The sequence below is a fragment of the Triturus cristatus genome, chromosome 2_1 (assembly GCF_964204655.1).
Source record: "Triturus cristatus chromosome 2_1, aTriCri1.1, whole genome shotgun sequence".
NCBI lineage: Eukaryota > Metazoa > Chordata > Amphibia > Caudata > Salamandridae > Triturus > Triturus cristatus.
The window spans coordinates 253,936,184-253,957,676 of NC_140581.1; the positions used below are offsets into that span (position 1 = coordinate 253,936,184).

The 21,493-nt window shown below is 44.9% G+C and overlaps 1 protein-coding gene across 2 annotated transcripts in view; it reads right to left on the bottom strand.

Annotated features, from left to right (window-relative positions):
- Positions 1–1,270: 1,270 nt before the first annotated feature.
- C1QTNF3 (C1q and TNF related 3) overlaps positions 1,271–21,493 on the bottom strand; it is a 561,277-nt gene continuing 541,054 nt past the window's right edge. For both annotated transcript variants that reach the window (XM_085630879.1, XM_085630889.1), the window contains exon 6: positions 1,271–2,134. In XM_085630879.1, the coding sequence (XP_085487005.1) occupies positions 1,975–2,134 (160 nt within the window). In that variant the 3' untranslated portion in view covers positions 1,271–1,974. The remainder of the gene's footprint in view (positions 2,135–21,493) is intronic.

Genomic DNA, 21,493 nt, shown 5'->3' on the forward strand with positions numbered 1-21,493 from the left:
AGGAAAGCAGGCGAGCCCGTCCAAGTGGGACGGACGAAAAAGCCGAACGAAAATATCACGAACAGCTCTTTTCCAATGGCTGGCCACCGTTTAGCATAAACGGTGACGCCAGCCAATAGAAAAGAGGGGCGGGGCCTAATACCCTTTACTGAAAATACCCCAAATCATTCAATCTCGCCAGCTAGACTGCGCTTGTGCGCCGCCTACGCCAGGCGATACCTAAAAACAAGCTTTGGGACTCAATTATGTGGAACTGGCTGAGAAAGCCTCATGAATGTTTGGAAGGGAGGAGGAGGGACAGCAGAGAGAGTGGGGTGGAGGAGCGAGGGGAAAGAGACTGCAAGGAAAGCAAAACCAGCGCTGCCCTCCTGGAGGGCACCACGCTGATAGAAAGAGCCTGCCTGCCGGAACATAGTTTAGAACACAAAAAACTTGCAATTCTCTGTAGAAACCTGAGCCAGTCCACGGCCATCACAGCTGCAGGAGCAGGGCAGGCACAAACAGCAGTGTCCCCTGCTCTGAGGCCTTGCTCTGCTCTGAGGCTGATGGAACCCTGTGACTGATTGGGAGGGGGGAAGGAGATCAGAGGATGTGGAGCCAGGAAATACACAATAAAAACGAAACTAGCATAGCTGGTGAAATGCTAGCAGTGCTGATAGATAATTCTGATAGATAATGTCAACAATTATTAACAAGTAACCAAGTGGGAGGCAGGGCAGGGGAGGCAGAAGTAAAACAACTGTGGTGTTAAGTGGAGGTGGGAGGAAGAATGCTATATTTAAATGTAAGCAGCTAGGGCACTGAAGCTGAACACAGACAAACACTAACAGAGCAGGAAACCAAGAAAGGAAAGAGTCCCCCCAGAGAGCAGATGAAGAACCAGAGCGGAATGAGACAGTACTTAGTCCCTGCTGCATGGGATGAACAGAAGAGAGAAAGGAGGGACAAAGAGGCTGGACTGACCACTGGCAAGCAAAGGATTTTTGAAGGACACTGACACAGACAAATTAAAAGCTGGACAATGGCTTTAACCCAACATAAGAAATTACAATAGGTCTCGAAATAATCAACCTAAAAAACGATTACCAGCTCAACAATAGCTGCCACACCCAGAATTCCTATGGACCCACCGCACTTCCAGAGCAGCGCGCAGAAACACACCTTCACCCACACTGTATTAGACCATGTTTTGCCATTTGCACAACGAGTACTGAAGAAATGAATACTGCATTCCATTTCTGGGAGGGCCAAGAATGATCCACAACAGTCTTTGTATGAGGCACATCACACTGGAGTGCATTTTATTACTTTAGAGTCATTGGCCTGTTTGTGAGACCCGGGAACAACTGTTGAGATAAGTAGACGTGTCAATGCTCTTTGATAAAATATAGGACATTACAAACACCCTGCAAAAAGCTCAGCTGCAGGCTGGATATAGATTCATTATCATCCCTCATGAATGACACACAGATACAGAAAGGGTCATTTAAGGTTATAGGATGCCTTACCTCCTTTGATCCCAGAAAATGAGAGCGAAACATTTAACCATAATCTGAAAATATAACCTTCATGGATGCAGTCCAAAGGTAACTGTAAATTATTTTTATTCCACATTTTCTGAGTTAAATTTAATGATTAAAAAACACTTCGAAGGTGACAGCAAAAAATAGGGTGCATTCTGTTTTCAGTATAACAATTCGTAACAGAATATACCAACTCATTACAAATACTCTTTTCTGACGCAGGAGGAGCAATGCAAATTAATTTGTTACTATAAGAACTAATAAAATGCAAAGATACAAATGGTTAGTTTTCCAGAAGGAAATATTGGCACAAAGCAATGTGCTTGTTTTTCGATGTGTTCGGACCATTCATTTGCGTAATTAGATTTCCTCACTTCGGGTGTGTACAACATTTTGTGGCCGTGGCAATGGACCAGTGTCAAGCTGCAGTGCGCATGACGGATGTTTCAACTTATTTGCTTTCGAAGAGCAGGAACCCGGCGAAGGTGCAGTAGCGCTGGTGGTCCCCGTGCAGGGACCCGGTGCCCATGCGCAGCCACACCTCGTCCTCCTTGGCCAGCTTCAGCACGGCGCTGTTCCCCGCTGTGTCCTGATGGCCCTTTGCTTCGTAGCTGAAATAGAATGGTTCGAAATGTAGTACTCATTTTAATCAGTTGAGAAAATATAAGGGGGACGTCATAAAAGTGCTCAAATGCCATTTATTTTAGCTCTCATTATGAGTTTACAAAATTTAGGTGTGAGGATACCCAGGAGCCAGAATCTCATATTCCAACTGTTATCCCTGCACCAAAATCTACCATATGAGATTTGTTCCCAGAAAGGGGAATAACCGCAGAGGAAAAACAGGATTTTTCTTGTGGTTTTCCTCTGATTATGGGAACAAATCCCCTGGCAACTGCTGCCTTTTCGGAGCAAGAGGAAAATGTCTGCAGGAGGGCCAGCATTGGCCAGGGTGGATATTTTGTTTCCTGGGGTCAAGGGAGGAAAGGGCCTGGGAGAGTCAAAAGGGAGACGGCGTTGTATGCTCCTCCATTGTACTGCAGGTGAGTACATTTTACACAGGTAAGTTTACTCTTGCATTTTGTAGTAAAATTACTGCTGTAGACTGTTAACTATTTACAGGTGTAAAATTACTACAAACGGCTGACACGTCTTCAACTCCTGAATCTAGGTGGTGGAGCCTAACTTACAAATGTGAAGGTACTGCTTGTAACCTTTTCACACATAGAGAGAGAAGTCTGCCACTGGGACAGAGATCTCCCTTTAGCAAAGTTTGCTCAAATTTAAAGAAGTAGTAAACATATTTTTGAGATAAATATTAATGTAAGTTAATTTAAGATATTTATTATAAATGTTAAAAAAAACAAATATGCTACAGCATTATTCACAATATTTAATTGGTTTGATAAATTAAATAATTTTTTTCTCAACATTTAGATTGAAAAAAATCCCACCCTAAGTATAGCATGTATATTTATTATGTAATGAAAAATACTAAAAGTTGTGTATGGAATTAATTTAATTAGTGTAATTTTTTACAATGAATTAACAAAAAGAATATCAAAATATGTTATAATAAACTAATAATTTAATGTTATTTATATAAACCAATATATATATATTTTAAAACATTAGATTAAATGTATTTATATATATTTTTTAAATTAAGTTAGTTTAATTTAAAGATAGTTTTAATGGACTTTTAATGTAAGTCTCCATTAGTTTCCATGTGAGAGTGTTGTAGTAATAGTGATTGGCTAAGTGTGGTGCTGGACTCACTCCATCTATGAGCTAGAGTACATTTACTACTATTTTGGGTCCTTTTTGGCTGAAGTAAATATAGAAGTGCAGATTGTGAACAGCAATAATGTTACTCATTTGTGGGTGTGTCATGTCCTCCCTAAACTGTAAAGCTCTCTTTACTCCTCCCTAACTCCTCCCATTTAGTAGTAAGTATTCCCTATTTTCTAGGCCCACCCTTTTTTCCCGTCTCACATTTACTACTTAAAAGTGTGTGGGCATCTCTGCAATCGGGGAAGAGATTTTCACACATAAAGAGGTGAGACATGAAACTCCACATCTAGGTTAGTGATTAGCATTGTGTAGTACTTTTTGAAACTATTTTACTAGTTCTAAAATACTCTAAAATACAGAATCTAAACAGGCACCAATGTCAGAGCAGATTGGGTGTCTAGATTGCCCAGTGTGCTGGGTGAAAGTATTGAGAACGTTATTGCAGAGGAGAGTATTGTAGCTACAGTGTCTGATGCCATTGTTTCAGTCAGAAAGGAAGTGAATGAGGGATGCTGGTTGAAAGGGATGAAGACTGATTCGGTTTTGGGTCAAGTTATGGGAAATTGCCTCTATGTAGGGGCATTGAATAAGGAACTTTATGTGTTCTGGAAAATACCAAAGGAATTCATTGTAGAAGTTGAAGTAATGATTTGAAAAAACAAATGTGTACCTTCTGAGTGTGTCAGATGGCCCATCAATGGGGTTACCCACAGGGCCATTTAGTATAGACAGATACCCAGACGTTAGCCAGGAATGTTGGTTTGTTTGAGGTACATGAATGACATGGTTGCAAGTTTTGTCAAAAACTGTGAAGTTTGGGCCAACTCTGACAAGTCTGTGTAAATTACCTGTGTGGTACGTTCCCTTTCCTAATGGGCCATGGGTCCAAATATGTAAGTTAAGGAACAGTTATATTTTTTGTTATATTTAAGTTGCCCACTGCAAGTTTTCTAGGAGTACAAGGAGGGAAGTTAATTAATTAACAGTTGAATACAAATTATTTATTAATCGATTGTTCATTTTTATTGAATAGTAATTATATAAATTGATTGTTTCTAGTTTTTTAAATACACATATTTTTATGTAAATTAATATTTTTTTTATTAAGAGTTTAATTTTTTTTTCTTCATTCGTGTGGTTACTCATATAGGAAATGTGTTTGAAGAGTATTATTTTCCCTACTCTTGCTTAGACTGCAGTAGAAGTAGTGAAATTAACCTCTTCACAGTTCAACTCTTTTCCTACTGTTGTACTGTTTGGAGTGTGAATAGTAAATTTCACCCCTCTTAAATCCAATGTTTTCCATACTGTTATGTAGACTGGAGTAGGAATAATACATTTTATCCCTCCAAAGTTCAACTCTTCCCCTACTGTTGTGCTGACTAGAGTGGAAAAAGTAAATTGTACCCCTCTGAAATCCAATGGTTTCCCTACTTTTGTCCTGTTTGGAGTGAGAATAGTAAGTTTCACTCCTCCAAAAACCAACTCTTTCCGTGCTTTTGTCCTGTTTGGAGTGAGAATAGTAAGTTTCACTCCTCCAAACACCAACACTTTCCCTACTGTTGCTTAGACTGGAGTGTGAATAGTACATTTCAACCCTCCGAAGTATAACGCTTTCTCTACTGTTGCACTGACTGGAGTAGGAATAGTAAATCTTACTCCATCGAACTCCAACACTTTCCCTATTATTGCGATGATTAAAGTAGAAACAGAAAAACTAACCTCTCTGAAGTCCAACACTTTTCTTACTGTTGCATAAACTAAAATGGGAACAGTAGATTTAATATTCTTAGGGCCAGATGAACGACCCGCCAATTTGCGAGTTGCAAATTGCATCACATTTGCAACTTGCAAATTACAACTCGCAAATTGGGATGCACAACAGTGTCTGAGACACTGTTTGCGATTCCCAATGGTGTCTATTTGTATAGCGCATAATCACTGGCAGGTCTCTTAGCGCTTTGGAGAGAGTGGCCAGAAACTACTAGCGGTGCCATAACAGTGCAAAGACAGGAAGCTAACCTATGTCCAAGGCCTCTCTCAACAGAACCGTTTTGAGCTGCTTCCTGAACAGGAGGAGTGTGGGTTCCTTACGGAGGTGTTCAGGCAGTTGGTTCCATAGTTGTGGAACCAGGACGGTGTTGTACCGTGGAAAGGCCAGGCGGCAGGCCTCGGAAGACCGCAGTGTACGGCCTGGAATATACTTCTCGAGGCGTTCTTTAATGTAGGCCGGGGCCTGACCATAGATTGCATTGTGGGCAATACAGAGGCCCTTAAATTTTGCTCTCTGCCTGATGGGGAGCCAGTGCAGCTTGCACAGCAGCGGGGTGGCGTGAGACCTTCTTGGAAGCCTGAAGATCAACCTGGCTGCGTCGTTCAGTACCACCTGTAGTTTATTAATAAGTTTCTGGGGGAGGCCGATGTATAAGGCATTGTCTTAGTCTAACCTCGAGACAATAGTGGCTGACACAATCATCTGTAATGAGGTGGTTGAAAGGAGGGGGACAAGTTTCCGCAACTGCCTCATAAGGCCTGTACATCAGCCGACCACTAAGGTGATCTGGTTGGTCATGGAAAGCTTGGAATCAACTTTTATGCCCAGGCTTTTCACGACCGGCACTGGTAAGGGGGTGGCACCTACCTCCTGGGGCTTGAAAAGGTCACTCCAAGGGTTGCTTTTGGTGGGGATAACAAGGACTTCTAGTTGATTTTCAGTGAATTGGCTGTCATCCGGGTTTACTGTAAATCTGAGGATGTTTTGTGCCTGATCATGTGCATGGGATGAGTTGTCAATACGGAGGATGAGTTGGGTATCATTCGCGTAATTGAAGACTCTGCAGTCCAAGCTGGCTAGCGCCGCCACCAGTGGATGTAGCTATATGTTAAAAAGGAGTGGGGACAGGGCAGAGCCTTGGGGAACGCCGCAAGTAAGATGCCCCTGTCCGATACCTGCTCACCCAACTGAATCCTCTGGGACCGACTTGACAAGAAGGATTCTAGCCAGCAGAGTGCCAACCCGCAGATGCCCAAAGCAGTGAGTCTGGCCAGCAGTTGTGCATGGCTGACCGTATCCAACGCCGCTGATAGATCTAGTAAAATCAGGGTGCTTGATTTTTTATTGTCAGCCATAATTCTGAGCTCGTCAAGTACTGACAGCATCACCAGCTCAGTACTGTGATGGGCTCTAAACCCTGCCTGTCGCCCCTGGAGTAGCTGGTGTTCCTCCAGGAAAGACGAGCGTGTCTTAAGGACATGTTGTGCTACAACGTTAGCCAAGAAGGGAAGCTGGGAGATGGGCTTATAGTTTTTGGGGTTAGCTGCGTCTGCCCCTGGTTTCTTTAGCAGGGGATGACTCTGGCGGCGTCTTGCCTTTCCAGCCCGGGAAGGGCCATTCGGAAGATCCTAGGGGGGCAGGGATCTGCAGAAGAACCTGATTTGGTCCGATTCATTAGCAGTGTTAGAGAGGCTGAGTCTAGTTTGGGAATGGCGGTAAGTAGCTTACAGGGGGTAGGGGCTTGGAGCTGAAACAGGGAGTTCTGATTAATAGGGGTGTTATCAATCTCAGAGAGGATATCCCTGACCTTCTGGAAAAAGAAGGATTGGAATGCATTGCAGTCAATAGGCGCGGCTGCCGATTTCCGCTCAGAGTTTTTTCAATATTCTGAAAGTCTCTTTCTGTTTGTTTGCTGCGACTGTAATTCTTGTCTCGTAATAGTCAGCTTTCATAGTCATAATTGATTTTTTGTACGAGGTAAGTAGAGTTTTGTAAATTATCAGGTCGGCTGGGTCATAAGCTTGACGCCACCGTCTCTCGGCTTGGCAGAGTTTTTGCTTCCTTTCCCTCAAGAACTCATTAAACCAGGGGGCCCCCTTACCCTGGTCTCTAACCCTATCCCTCCGCTCTAGTGCCACTTGATCTAAGGCTGCACACAGAGTACAAGTGAGGGCTTTACTTTCCTGGTCCAAGTTTCCTTTCTCAAATTTAGGGGGGGGAGCTTGAGTAGGTTGTCCACTAGGTTCACTGTCTCAATTTTTTTCCAGCTTCGCACCTTTTTCCACTCTGGGGTGGTTGTGACAGTCAGCTGTCCAACAGCACCCAGCAGCTAATTAATGAGTGGTCAGACCAGGCACAGGGGCTGATGTCTATTAGACTAGCCCGCGGTTGCGAGGGCCAGATGATCCAGGAGGAGACCTTTAGTGTGGGTGGGGCCATCGACCATTTGACGGAGCCCCATCGAGCCCAATGCTGTCTCAAATTGGTTGGCCAGTGGCTCTTTCGCAGAGATCAGTAATAATCTCCAAGAAGAGCAAGGGGTTGACCGCAGAAGACGGTACGCTACCAAGAGTAGCAGGAGGATTGCAATTCGATTTTGACACCAAGTATGTCTGCATTATCAATGCTCTCCGCCACTATTTTGGCAACCATTAACTGCCTCTTAAAAATGATGGCCACACCCCCTCCTCTCGCTTTATCTCCACGGTTATGCCAGAGGGCATCAAAGTCTCCCGGGCGGACTGCAATGATGTCAGGGACTGAGGTGTCACCTAGCCAGGTTTCTGTAAGTGCCAAGAGGTCTATGTCCCCATCTTGGAGGAGTGAAAAGACTTCAAGGTGGTGCTTCTGTAAGGAGTGTGTGTTAAGGACTGCCACCTTCAATCTTGGCTGGTTTTCGGATACAGTGTTTTTGTGGGATGCTGGAAGCGGGATCATAGGTATGCCCCCTCTATTTTCCCTCAGGATTTTTTCCTCTCTCAGCTTAACTACTACGTTACCGCTTAGAGCATAGTTTCCCGTGGCTAAGGTCTGTAGTTTTTCCGATGAGTACAACAGCAATTGACCAGGGGTCCTGGCCCCTAGACCTGGTCGGGCGCGGACGGGCGCAGACGGGCTTGCCTTTGGCGCGCCTTAATTTTTATTAATTCATTATTTATTAATGAGACAAGCTCAATTTGTGACTCCATTGGGTATGGCTGGTCCTACCAGGTATGGTGGCCTTCTGGGCTCAGCAGACCTCCATGTCTGGGACTGCTCTTAAATTAAGTTTTTTTTATTTTTTAGATGCAGCCCGTTTTTCTTTAAAATGTTTTCGTTTCATTTTTTAAGGGCAGGTAGTGGTACCTGGGACCGCTGCCTGCCCTAAAAAATATTTTTCCCTGCATTCACAAAGGGAAAGGGGTCGCCTGTGAAGCCTTACCTTTTGCGAATGCTTTACCACCCTTCTGAGGAGGGTGGTAAACTGCAACTGTTTTGAGACTGCAATTGCGGTCGCAAAACAGTCATACATAGGGCTCAGACTCGCCATTACGAAGGGATGCCCTTGGAACGCCTCTTCCTAATAGCGAGTCGCTAATCCTATTTAGCAAGTCTCAAATGAATTTCGACTCGCTAAATAGGGTTAGTATATGGCCCTGTTGTATTTTGCATGCGCAAATGGGTCGCAAACCCGTTTGCGCATGCAAAATAGGGTCGTACATTTGTCCCCTTTCTCCAACAGTTTTCATAATATTGGTTAAATAGATTTTATAGCATTAATAGTTTTATTTTTTGTATTATATTATTTGGTATTATTTTTAAATTTATTGTAATGTTTATAGTTTTTTGTAAATGTGTTTTTGGGGATTTTTCAATTTGTATTTATTGTTTACATTAATTATTAATACTTTTACTTATTGAATATGTTGATGCTGTTATGGTTTTATTGAGAATGTATACTATACTTATAGATCTATATATGTGTGTATATCTATATATATATATATAGCATAACATAATTATAAAAGATATTTATTTCACAATATATATTAATGTTCTTAATATTTTACATTTACTAGGATGAATATATATATAGAGATAAATAACTACAGACACATATATATTTGTTTGTGTGTTTATATAAGTATATATTTATATATAGTATTAAATAATAGTGGAACATATCTATTTTAAATTATATTACATTTATATATTAAAACAATTAACACTTACTTTTAACTCCAGTTACATTGAAAAATTATATTTTTGTATATTTTTTGACAATATTAGTGTCAACGATATATTTATATCTGCTATTTTTGCATTGACCATTATATGTATAGGAGCATGATATATATCTACCACGATAGTGTGTAGTAATCCCTCAGCCTGGCGGATGTTAGGTCCTACGCTACGCAGACGGAGACTACTCTGTCCTCCAAAATCAATATATGGCCCTAAGTAAGTATTAGTAAGACTACTCACACACAATGAATTACAAAAATAACTATTTCATAATACAACGTCTGGAAAAAAGCATACATCCACAAAATGTTGTGGAAGGATAGTAAAGATGATGGACAAACTTTCAAAGCAGGCCTACAGCCAGCCATGGCAAATGAGGTAATGGCTGAAAAAAACCATTTTCTAAATATTGTATGCTGTATAGAATGTTGTTATGGTGTGCTGTTGTGTGGTGTATGGAGCATGTAGTGGTGACAGCAGCGTCTTGCCAGACAGCAAAACTGTCTGTAGACAGTATTTTAAATGAGGTAAATGTTTAATCCTGCCTTTCACTACATTTAAAACAGAACAAAAGATAGGAGTGTAAGGTATGTTAATTGATTCACTTCAGGCTGTGAAAAAATGGCAGGTAAACAATACCTCGACCTCTAATAGATCTTACACAGATAAGTTCTTTCAGCACCTTGTATGAAGGGATGGTCGTACATCATGGTCACCACATAGGGTGCTATTCAAAAACTGCATTTTGTAGTATGTGAAAGAGTTGTTTTCAAATAAAATCATATTTGTTTAGTAACATGAACATTTTGCATTTCAAACAACAATGCTGCAATATGCTGGTCGATCTGGACCTCCATTTGGCCTCAACTTCTTATTGGATTTCGGAGTAGGCATCTTTTTATCCATGTCTCCATTTCTCATTGACACTGCACTGATGCTTTGTGATGAGACACTGTTCTGGGATAGACTTGGAGGAAGTTCTTTTATACATTTTTATCTCTCGGCGGTCTGTTCCTTCTTGTTGACTGCAGGACCCACTTTCTTCAACGATCCTTCTGGGGCCAAACTACATCCCCCTGAAGGCTTTGCTTTCCTGCTCTCCTGGTGCCACAAAGAGGTGGCGGTCAGACTCGGCTATTAAAGCACCTGGAGCTGTCCGCAGCTAGGGTGACCAACCGTCCGTAAATTTCAAGCACAGTCTGTAATTTCGGCCGTCTGTCCGTTGTCCGTGAAGGATTCTTTAACGGACGCCATTTGTCCGTAATTTTAACCGGGCACCGGTCGCATCACCCTAAAGCCGGCACAGCTTCCACCCACCTGCCTGCTTGACTCCGATGCTGTTGAGGTTGGGTGTAACAGAGTCCGATGCAGTACCAAAGCTCAGATACCCAGCAGCATTGGAGAGGCACAGCGGGATGGCAACCCTCACACCTTCAGCGCTTGATGAGCAGTTGAGAGGTGCTTGAAGGTGACTGAGAGGGAGGGCCTGCAGCGTCAGGAGCGGGGGCATCTATTCAGATGCAAACAGCCCTGAATGCGTCATGTCTTTAATTTAGAGGGGCCTCACACATTCTTTTTCTGCCCAGGGCCCCAAACATCCTAGAACCGGCCCTGATTACCCGGAGGCAGCACCTGGTTCTCTTCACAGAGCTTAATTACTGTCACTAAATTTGTAAATTGGTTCTTCAAACATGCAGTCTATAATGTAATAAAATAAATAAATGGCACAATCGCACCCACTCTGATTAACAAAGTAAGGAGGGCAATCAGTTAAATCAGTTCTCTTGGAGAATCTCCTTTAAGTACTGTACATCACAGTCGGGGATGGCAAAACTAACATTTTAGAAAGAGGGCCTGTCCTCTCCTTGTCTTGTCTTGTCCAGGAGGGTGTGAGGAGCCCCACCCCACCCTGGAAGAGACCGGAATGATACTAGAATCCTGCATGCCCACCCTGGTGGATCCTGTTCCCCCTCATGTGATGGCTCCCCCCCCCCCCCAGTGATGGCTCCTGTCCCCCCATGTGGTGGCTCCTGTGCCCCCCTTCTCCCCACCTGTGATGGCTCCTGTCCCCCCCCTATGGTGGATCCTGTCTCCACCCTGGCTGGCTTCTGTCCCAGTCCTGGCATGGCTCCGGCTGCGAGGGTGAAGTTCTTGATGGGCCTCTTCTCAAAAAGGCTCAGCTCAAAAATAATATGAAAAGGTGAGCGAGTGAGTAAGTGAAGGGATGGCTGGATGGCTGGATGAATTAGTGAAAGGGTGAATGGATGAATGAAAGATTGAATAGATGGATGATGAGAGAAGATGGATGGATTGATGAGTGAGTGGAAGGATGGATGAGACAAAAGGTAAATAGCTGGATGTATGGGTGGAAGGGTAGCTTGATGGGTAAAAGGGTGGATGGATGAGTGAAAGGATGGATGAGTAAAAAGGATGGATGAGTAAAAAGATGGATGATGAGTGAGTGGATGGATGAGTGAAATGATGGATGGATTGATAAGTGCAAGGGTAAATGGATGGACGGATGAGTGAAAGGGTGGATGTAAGGATGGATGAGTGAGTGAACGGGAGGGTAGGTGGACAGAAGGATGAATAGATGAGTGAAGGAGTGAAAGGATAAATGGATGAGAGAAAGGATGGATGAGTGATAGGGTCAATGGATGGATTCATGAGTGGATGAGTAGATGGATGGATGGGTGGGTGGATGGATGGAAGGATGGCTAAGTGAAAGGGTCGATGGAGAGAGAAAGGAAGGATGGATGGATGACTGAAAGGGTGGATGGGTGGAAGGATGAGTGACTGGGTTGATGGATGAGTAATTGAAAGGATGGCTGGATGGGTGAAACGGTAAATGGCTGGATGGATGAGAGTGAATGGATGGATGGGTGGAAGAGTGGATGGATGAGTGTACAGATGGATAGGGTGAAAGGATGGATGGATAATGGATGGATGAGTGAAGGGATGGATGAGTGAAATGATAGATGGAAGGATACATGATGGATAGGTTTGCAAATGGTTGAATATGTTTGGATATGGCTGGGCTTACTTGTATACTATTGCGCGACCTCCTCTGATGTGTCTGTAAAAATTACCTATTGATCGTGAAGTTTTGTCCTGAATTTTGACCTCCTGTCCTGAATTTGTGCCCTGAATTTTGACCCTTTGTCCTGAATTTTTACACTCACCGTCCTGAATTTGCACCAATGCCAGTTGGTCACCCTATCCGCAGCGCTGGGCACGTTTTCTTCACCGATCCTTCTGGGGCCAGACTACACCCCCAGAAGGCTTTGCTTTCCTGCTCTCCTGGTGCCATGAAGAGGTGGCGGTCAGACTGGGCTATTAAAGCACCTTGAGCTGTCCGCAGCGCTGGGCACATTTTCCTCACCGATCCTTCTGGGGCCAGACTACATCCCCCAGAAGGCTTTGCTTTCATGCTCACCTGGTGCCACGAAGAGGGGATGGTCGGCCTGCGCTATTAAAGCACCTGGAGATGTCCATAGCGCGGGAAGCACATGGGACACGCCTGAACGAAGACCGGGCCAAGATATAGGGCCCTTCTGTGTCCGTCAGCAGCTTGAGGTGGCTGGGCTTGGCAACCCCACTTGGCTCATATTTATGTGAAACGTAAGTCTTGCTCAGCCATTAGCACTGATGCGTTAAAGAAAGACTGGGGCAGGAGCCCAAGGGGGTGACAAAATAACCATAATTGACTCCTTCCTAGTGCGAACGGCAGGAGTCATCACAAAACAAATGGAACTGACAGAGAGACTTTCACTCCAGATTGCGAGGGAAGAATCACTGGCTCGCACTGTAAATGACCCTGATCTTTCTAACGTTTCATCGAGGGAGACCCCTCAAAGAGTAACTGATTTCCATCTTTCAAAAGGAGTGACTCTCAGGCAAGATGAAACCTCTCCCTCTGTGGAACCCTGGGATGAAAAGGAGAGAGGAAGGGGGTAAAAGAGAGGTGGAGAGAGGTAAAGGGAATTCGGGGAACTTAGATGAGCAAGTCGGTGCATTTTTGGATGCATCACATTTGAAATTTGAATGTTCATTAACCCCTTCAGTGCCACGCCCTTTCCCCCTCCTGTGCCGGGCGTTGCACTAGTGGGTGGGGTTCATGACGAGATAGTCTCGTCATAGGCACAGCGCAACCATGCTCCATGACAAGACTATCTTGTCATGGGCACTGAAGAGGTTAAAAGTTTCATTAGCACCTCTCTTAACTAGATGAGAACGGTTGGAGGCTAAGTCATACTACGGACAGCGGTACTGAGAACATCCAACCTATTGACAGTGGTCATTTGGGAGCAACCGGGAACTGCCCAAAAAGAGGAACAGGCGGCATGTAGACCAACTGGCTCATGCAGCCGGGACCAACCTCTCCCCTCAGGCAGAGGTTGCTGCACTAACTGCTCCCCTGGAGAAAGGGGCGAAGGACTCGGGTACATTAGTTGATAAAATAGGTCCTAATCAGGGGGAGAACTTATCAGGGGTGAGTATAGATAGACTCCCACTGAATTCCATTATGTCACACAACAAACTTACATCTGCTCCAAAAGGCACTCCCACTTGTAGGGATTTTAGTCGGAGTACCCTCCATCTAGGCAAGGGGACGGAATCGATAGCAGACCTTTGGTTCAAAGGTAAACACTGGTGTGACCATCATTTAGAGAAAGGGCCACTGCTATCACCCCATATGATTATGGTACGAAGAGTTGGGTCGGTAGGGAATAAGGGAAAATGTATAGATGGATATTGTGTGGTAGTTAATTTTTGGCATCCCGGGTTCACTGATGATTTTATTTTTGGCAGACGAACACGGCACCATTTGACCTCAGAGATAAGGATTTATCCCCTACAGTACTTTTATCCTGCCTCTCCCTCCAACAATAGAATGGGCACTTATTATTAAGTTGTCTCCGGAGGTCATGAAATTTGAAGCGGCTCAGTGAAATTACCCTATAGAACAAGTGTTCCCTCGTGTCTAGCCTAGAGGAAAATGACTGACTGAGTTCTCTGCAAGAGGGTGCTGTTCCTATGCGTAATACCTCTGTGAGTATCTGTGAGATGGAGGGTCACCATATGCTTGAGCCCCAATCGGTTAAAAAGAATAAGCTAAATATTGTGAGCTGGAAAATTGCAGGGCTGAGGGTAAAAAAGGGAGAATACTAGGAGGCGGAATGTTCTTGCGAGCAATTGTATAGTTGCCATGCAAGAAACGTCGGACTTGGATAATACGTTTCATCTGGACGGCTTCTCATCCTTTTACAAGGCGGCATTACCCTCACCTGTGGGATGAGCTAGGGGTGGTCTTCTGACCCTTGTTCCAATGAAACTACTTTGTACCACCATTCCTATAGATACGGTCTCCTGTAACTTACTGGTAGGAAAAGCTGTTGTTTAAGAATGTAGTTCTGCTTGTGGTGGTAAACTTCTATAATTCTTTTGTCCGAGAAGAGCAAACAGAACATCTAATTAGACTTAAGCACTTCCTGGAAGGTTTTGAAGAGAAACAGGTTACTTCTTTCTTCCTCTTACTTGGATTTTAATATTCACCAGTGTCAGCATGGGTGTATCGTAGAGGAGGGGTTGGATGGGAATGGCCCAAGTAATTTGCTTTTTGAAGATTCTACGCAGGGGGCACCTCTGAAAAAGATCATAGCTAACAATAATTTGTTTTGTGCTGACTAGACTGCGGGGGGAGATCATGTTTTATCTTCTCTAGTCGGGGATATCACTCCACAATAGATTTCATAATGGTATCAGCCCCTCTTACATCACGAGTTCAGGATCTGAGGGTGAAATGGAATAATTTTAGCGATCATAATCCAATCTTTTGAGAACTAATGTGGTGCTTGGAAATAGATGGAACCCAGAAAGTAGGTCCCTTAAATTCGGAAATTTTCCCCAAGGATCAAGAAAGAAGACAAAAATGGGATAGGGTGATTCTGGATACCTTTTTAAAGAATTTATATGCAGCAAATGCGGCTGATTTCGCTATTTGTCTAGATAACAAAAAATACACACTAGGGAGAGATCTTGTCAGCCTTTATCAGGCTGTGTAGGAAGATCTCATTAAACCTTTCCACTAGAAAAGAAATGGATAAGCGAGAAGGGGAAAAGTGGTTAGACGGCAATTGTTCTAAAATGCATAAAAACGTACTCTCTGCCCTAAACAAAATCCCACACGATAGGGAGAAATAAGGGCCTGCAGGAAACTGCATGAGGTAGCGATTCAGAGATGATAGCAGGAAATTGGGGACCAAGCCTGGGATGAACTTTTGCAATGAAGGGGTCCCAATGATAGTTGTTAATTTGGGGAAATAAACAGACCCTTTTTTTCAGATTGTCAAAATACCAGTCTTGAATGTTTTATTCACCATGATAAATGAGTTGCATATTTTCAAGAGATGTTTGGAAGGGTGAGGGCAGAGGATGAAGAGCTGGAGTGGGAGTTAGATGGTAATGCCAGCTTTTTGTCTTTTAAGAGGAGGCCAGTGAAGCCATCATGGCCTCGGCAGGGGGTAAAGCTTGGGGGGGATAACGTCCCGGCAGGTCTTTATAAGGCTGATCCATCAAAATGAGCCAAAAAATTATCGCAGGTTTCAAATACAGCATGTAGAAAAAGTTTTCCTGTGGCCCTGTTAAATCGGTCATTGTCTTTATATTTAAAAAGGGAGCTAGGCCTATCTCCTTGCTATTGTCTACAATTAGAATTATGGGGAGGGCTGTGCTGGCTAGACAAACTGATTGGTTCAAAAGAAATAACAATCTCGGACCTCAAGTATGGTTTTTGGAAGGGGTTAGGGACATTGGACCAGTGCATGAACTTACACCTGATCATTGGCAAGTGTACTATTGCCAAAGACGGAAATCTCTATACGGCTTTCATGGACCTTACTGCAGCCTTTGATCGAGTAAACAGAGCAAAATTGTGGCCCATGCTTGTTAAAATAGCCTTTATGTAAATCTTTTGGCTTTCATTAGGTATGATGAGGACGGCAATTTATCTGCCGCAGGGGAGATCAAAAGAGGAGTTAGAAAAGGGTGCATTCTTGCCCCTTTTCTATTCACACTATGCATCCACCAACTAGAGCCCAGACTCACTGCAGCTTGTAGCGATACGCCCAGGTCTTGCCCAAAAATTATTCCCACTTTAATGTATGTGGACGATGCGGTCCTGATAGCGAGGACACCAGTCTGATTGTGAAGATATTTGGATGCCTTTGTGGGCTTCATTGATTCTTTAGACCTAGCGACACATTTTTCAAATTAACAAACAATGGTATTGGGCCAACGAAACAAAAAAGTAAAGATAAAATTTCTAAGTAAGGGAGTTGAACTCCGGAAAAAGAGACCCATGCTAAGAGCTGTTGCAGCAACAACAGACTTTTCAAGAAGGTTAGGGGCCAGACCATTGCAGGTATTGATTAAGGTTTATCTGGAAAAATGTATTCCAATGGCACACTCTGGGTCTGATTTCTGGGGCTACAGAGAAAGTAGGGAGTTGCAAAGGATAGAAATAGGTTTTTGAGAAGCATCTTGACAGTTCCTGCAAGCACCCGTGCTTTTGTTTCATGAAGAGTTGGGCATTGGGTGTCTCAGACCTTATTGCCTTGGCTCCAGTCTTGTGATGGTTGAGAATCTGGACAAACCCAGCTGCTGTTCTAAACATGAAGATTCTTAATTATTGTTTATCTCTGGAGAAAAGACTTCTAATCCGCTGGATTGGGTATGATAAAAATTGGCTGGAAAAGGTGGGGCTTCTGGACTTGTTTAATAACGATAAATTGCAGTGAAAAGGGATTTGGTGGAGATTAGGAATCTATCTCTTTCACTAATGGCTGCAGAATAGGAAGGGAGGGAGCTCACCAAAGCCTCAGTGAGGGTGCATACCATGTTACTGAGGGGTCCAGTGATGGAGCCATACTTGGCGATGGTTATTAATCTTCATCAGCGACACTTACTAACGAGATTTAGGCTAAATATGATCCACTGGGACCTTGCAGTCCTTAAAGGTTTTGATAAAGTAGAGGATTTGGCCCTCTGTGCTTGTGACAACTTCTCATCACAAGATACCACACACTGTATATTCTTTTGTGAGTTTTATCAGCCTTTACGGAGGCTTTTTATCATGCCATTGCCAAATGAAATGGATTTTAACAAGTGAAACCAGCAATGTTGTACTTGCAAATGCTTTCATCCTCCTTGGTTATTTCTGGTGTTGGAGGTTTTTTGGCGAGAGCTTTTAGACCTAAGAACAAAACTTTTAGATGTTAGTATGTGCAATAAATGAAATACCCTAGGCAACAAATTGTTGTTAATGGTGCTAAATGTGGGTGCTTTGTATGTCTCTTTTCATTTATTTAGGACACTAGTTTGCACTATGGGCGTCGTTTCTAATGAAGTTTACCTAGTTTAGAGGCTGTTGATTAAGACTGGGCATCAAATGCTATTGAAAATTATGTTTTTATCTTTTTATGTATTTTACATACTTTGGACTTTTATAGTTTTAAATTACTGAATAAGAAGGGGCGTTACCAAGGTGGCGGACGGGTGAGACGCATCTTTTGCTCTCTCTGCTCCCTGCTGCCAGGCCTAATCACCAGGAGCCGAATTGCACAGAGCAGGCCCCCGATCTGTGCATCACAACTTTGGACACTAGGGGGGGCCCTCTCCGGGGCTGCTCTGGGCTTGTCTGCACCTGCTTTTCGACTCCAGAGATCAGGCGCAGCTTGGGCATCCGTTGGCCTTCAGAGTTGGGGCCTGTCGCAAAGACAGGGAACCAGTCACCTCGCTCGGCCCGGCCTGGGAAGAGGGTGCAGCTGGGGGACTCCGCTTGCACATGCTAGTGACTGGTTGGGGTCTGAAAAGAGGCCCGTGAAGCACCCGGATCATGGGATTGCGGAGGACTGGACCCACCAGCAGAGGCCTGCACTGCGAGGGAGCTGGGCGGCCTGGCGTTGGTCTCCTGGGCCTCGCCTCGTGAGGGCGGCTGCTGGCGACATTGGAGACAGTGTGTTTCTACACAGGAGGACTGCGAGGCACCCTGCCCCCCCACGGACCACCTTGAGTCTGCAGAGAGGCTGTTGGGGCTTTGCAGCCTGTCCTCCCCAGCACCAAACACGGAGGAGACGTCAGACCCTGTAAACACTGAAGCTCCAATCACTCGCTCTTATCTCGAGGCGCTGTTCGGACCTCCAATTATTCTAGGAAGAACTGGCTGGGGAGCTTAAGGAGGCCCACTGCAACATAAATGGACTGGGCGACAGCGTTTCAACCCTGGAGGATCACGAATCAGACAAAGAAATTGAACATCTTCAACAAGAAATCCCACGCCTAATGGACCAGCACTTGGACCTACAGGCCCACGCCGAAGACCTGGAGAACAGGTCCCGTCGCAATAACATTCGCACCCGAGGCATTGCATGTGGGGCAGAGGGATCGGATATCGCTATTCCAGTCAGTCCTGGAAGCACCCCCGACATGGAGACCAAGCTTGACCCCACACATATGGTTGGCCCTAGGAGATCCTCTGCTGCTCCCCCTCCATATATACTAACTTGTGTCCACGATTTTCCTCTGAAGGAGAGAATCCTGCAGAGGGCCAGAGAAAGACATCCCATCCAATTTCAGGGCCACAGTCCAGTTCTCTACCAACACCTGGCGGCATCAACCCTCCAGAAACGTAAAGCATTTCGACCTGTCACCTCTCACCTTAGAGCGGCTGGGGTGTCATACTCCTGGGGGCAGCCCTTCCGTCTGGTCTTTCACTTTGAGGGGAAGCTGAACCAGCTTCGGTCGTTGGAGGAGGTGTGTCGACTGCTAGATGTGAAGGACCTCTTTCTGGAGCGCCCCAGATGGGACAACATGGACGGGACAGGCCGGGGGCCGAGACCAGAAGAGCATGAGTTGCTCCTGGAGACTATCACCAGGGAGAGACAGGCGTCCTGATTACACTGGCCGGGGACCTGGCGGGTCCTGTGACGACATAATAGATGCAGCTACTCTCTCCCTCTTGTATTTTCTTCTATGCTTCTCTCCTCCCTTGCTCCTCTGGGGGCCCCCAGCAGGGAGCGGGGATCATGGTCATTGACACCCCTCTTTCTGTCACGTAATCAATGGAGCTAAACACCTTGGACATTGGCGAACTTTTTGATGTGTTTTCGTTGTTGTTTGTTTTGGCCCTAGAGGCACTTCTGTATTTTTTCTTGTTGGACCTGGGGGCAGATCCCAGAAGTTTTTATTGCTGTCACTTTGGACATATTGACATCCTCCTACCCCAGTTACACTATGGTGGGGTGAAGTGGTATAGGGCATCATTCAGTGCAGTTTAATTATGGAAACCACCATCACTAACCAACTAGTGGTTCTCACTCTCAATGTTAAGGGCCTTAACCACCCACTGAAGAGGAGCTATGTCCTCTCTTATTTAGAACACTCAGGGGCACACAAATGCCTACTGCAAGAGACGCACCTTCTCCCCAAGTATGAGCAAAGGGTCTGATCTAAAGCTTATCCCCGGCAATACTTCTCTCTCTCCTGTAAAATGGCTGGGGTGACGATCTTGATCTCCAGTATATTTAGGGGGAAGGTAGGATCCAAGCAGGCTGAAATAAAGGGCAGATTACTAACACGTTTACTGATGATAGGAACTAGTAACATCACAGTCGGTACTCTTTATTCTCTCAATGAGTGGCAAGAACCATTTCTCCGTAGGGTGGTAACGGAGTTGATGTGCTCACAAGACAGGCTGGTGCTGCTGGGAGGAGACCTGAATTTAGTGCTTAGCAATGAGATTGACAGATCAGTGCAACGTCCCGTCCAGTCAGGGTCTGTCTCTCATGCAGGGATAACCTCGTTGACACACATAGGCCTAACATATATCTGGAGTTCCGCACACCCACAATCCCGGGACTACATATTCTACTCCCATGTTCAAAAGACTCACTCTAGAATTGACTATTTCCTGGGTACTCCTGAAGTGGCCTCCCCAGTACAGTCAGTCGGGATTGAACCCCCCTCCTTATCTGATCACGCGGCTGTGGTTGTGACTCTTGGAGTCCATTCCCTGGTGCCTTAGAGACACTTTACTTCAGCGCCCAGAGGTTGTTGCCCAGATCACTAAGATGATCACTGATTATTTGGCGATTAATGATACCCCTGACGTTTCAATTTTCACTCTATGGGATGCCTTGAAGGCAGTCATGAGGGGGGAGTTCATCACCATAGCAGCTGCTTACACTAATCTTCCCGGGACAAGAGAGAGAGAGAGCCTAAACCATCAAGTCCTAGAATTCGAGCGTATACACAAGAGAAAGGGTGCCCTGAGTTTGGAGGCAACTTGAGGGTGCTCGAGCCCAGCTGGCGGGTATGAACATAGAAAGGGCAGAATAAGCAGCGCTTTGGCTCTATCACCGGTTTTATGTGAGTGGGGACCGAAGTTGCCGACTCTTAGCTAACTCGCTGCGTATTCAACAGCAAGAGGAGGGAGTACAAAGGGTGATTGGCGCTGAGGGTCAGCACTGGACAGATGACACACACATAGTGGAGACATTTTGCGACTTTTACCAGAAACTCTACACAGCGCAAGATCTCCCGCCCGATGCTGTGACAGCATACCTCAAAGAAGCCCGTACCTCCACCCTGATGTCAGACCAGGTGTCTGAGTTAGACAGCCCAGTCCGAATAGAGGAGGTTATCACTTGCATAGCCCATAAAAAGCCGTCCAGGTGCCCGGGTCCGGATAGTTTTCCTGCCTCCTTTTATAAGGCCTTCTGCCAAAATCTGGCACCTCTCCTCACAAGGCAGTTTAATGTGATTGGGGATTCCTCCTCGCTCCCCCCCTCCATGTTCATGGCGTCAATCGTAGTAATCCCAAACCTGGAAAGGACAAAACTCATTGCTCTTCATATAGACCCATCTCCCTTTTGAACACAGACCCTAAGCTTTATACTGGCACTCTCGCCTCCCTTCTCAACCTTTGCTCCTGGACTTTATTGACATTATTGAGGGATACAATTCAGGGGAGAGCAACATGCTATAAGTCTATACGCAGATGACGCCATGGCATTCTTATAGGAGCCTTTTACTTCCCTACCTGCCTTTCTGGGAGAGCTAGAGGCTTTTGGCTTGGCAGCTGGCTTTAAGATAAATATTCACAAATCGCAGGCCCTCA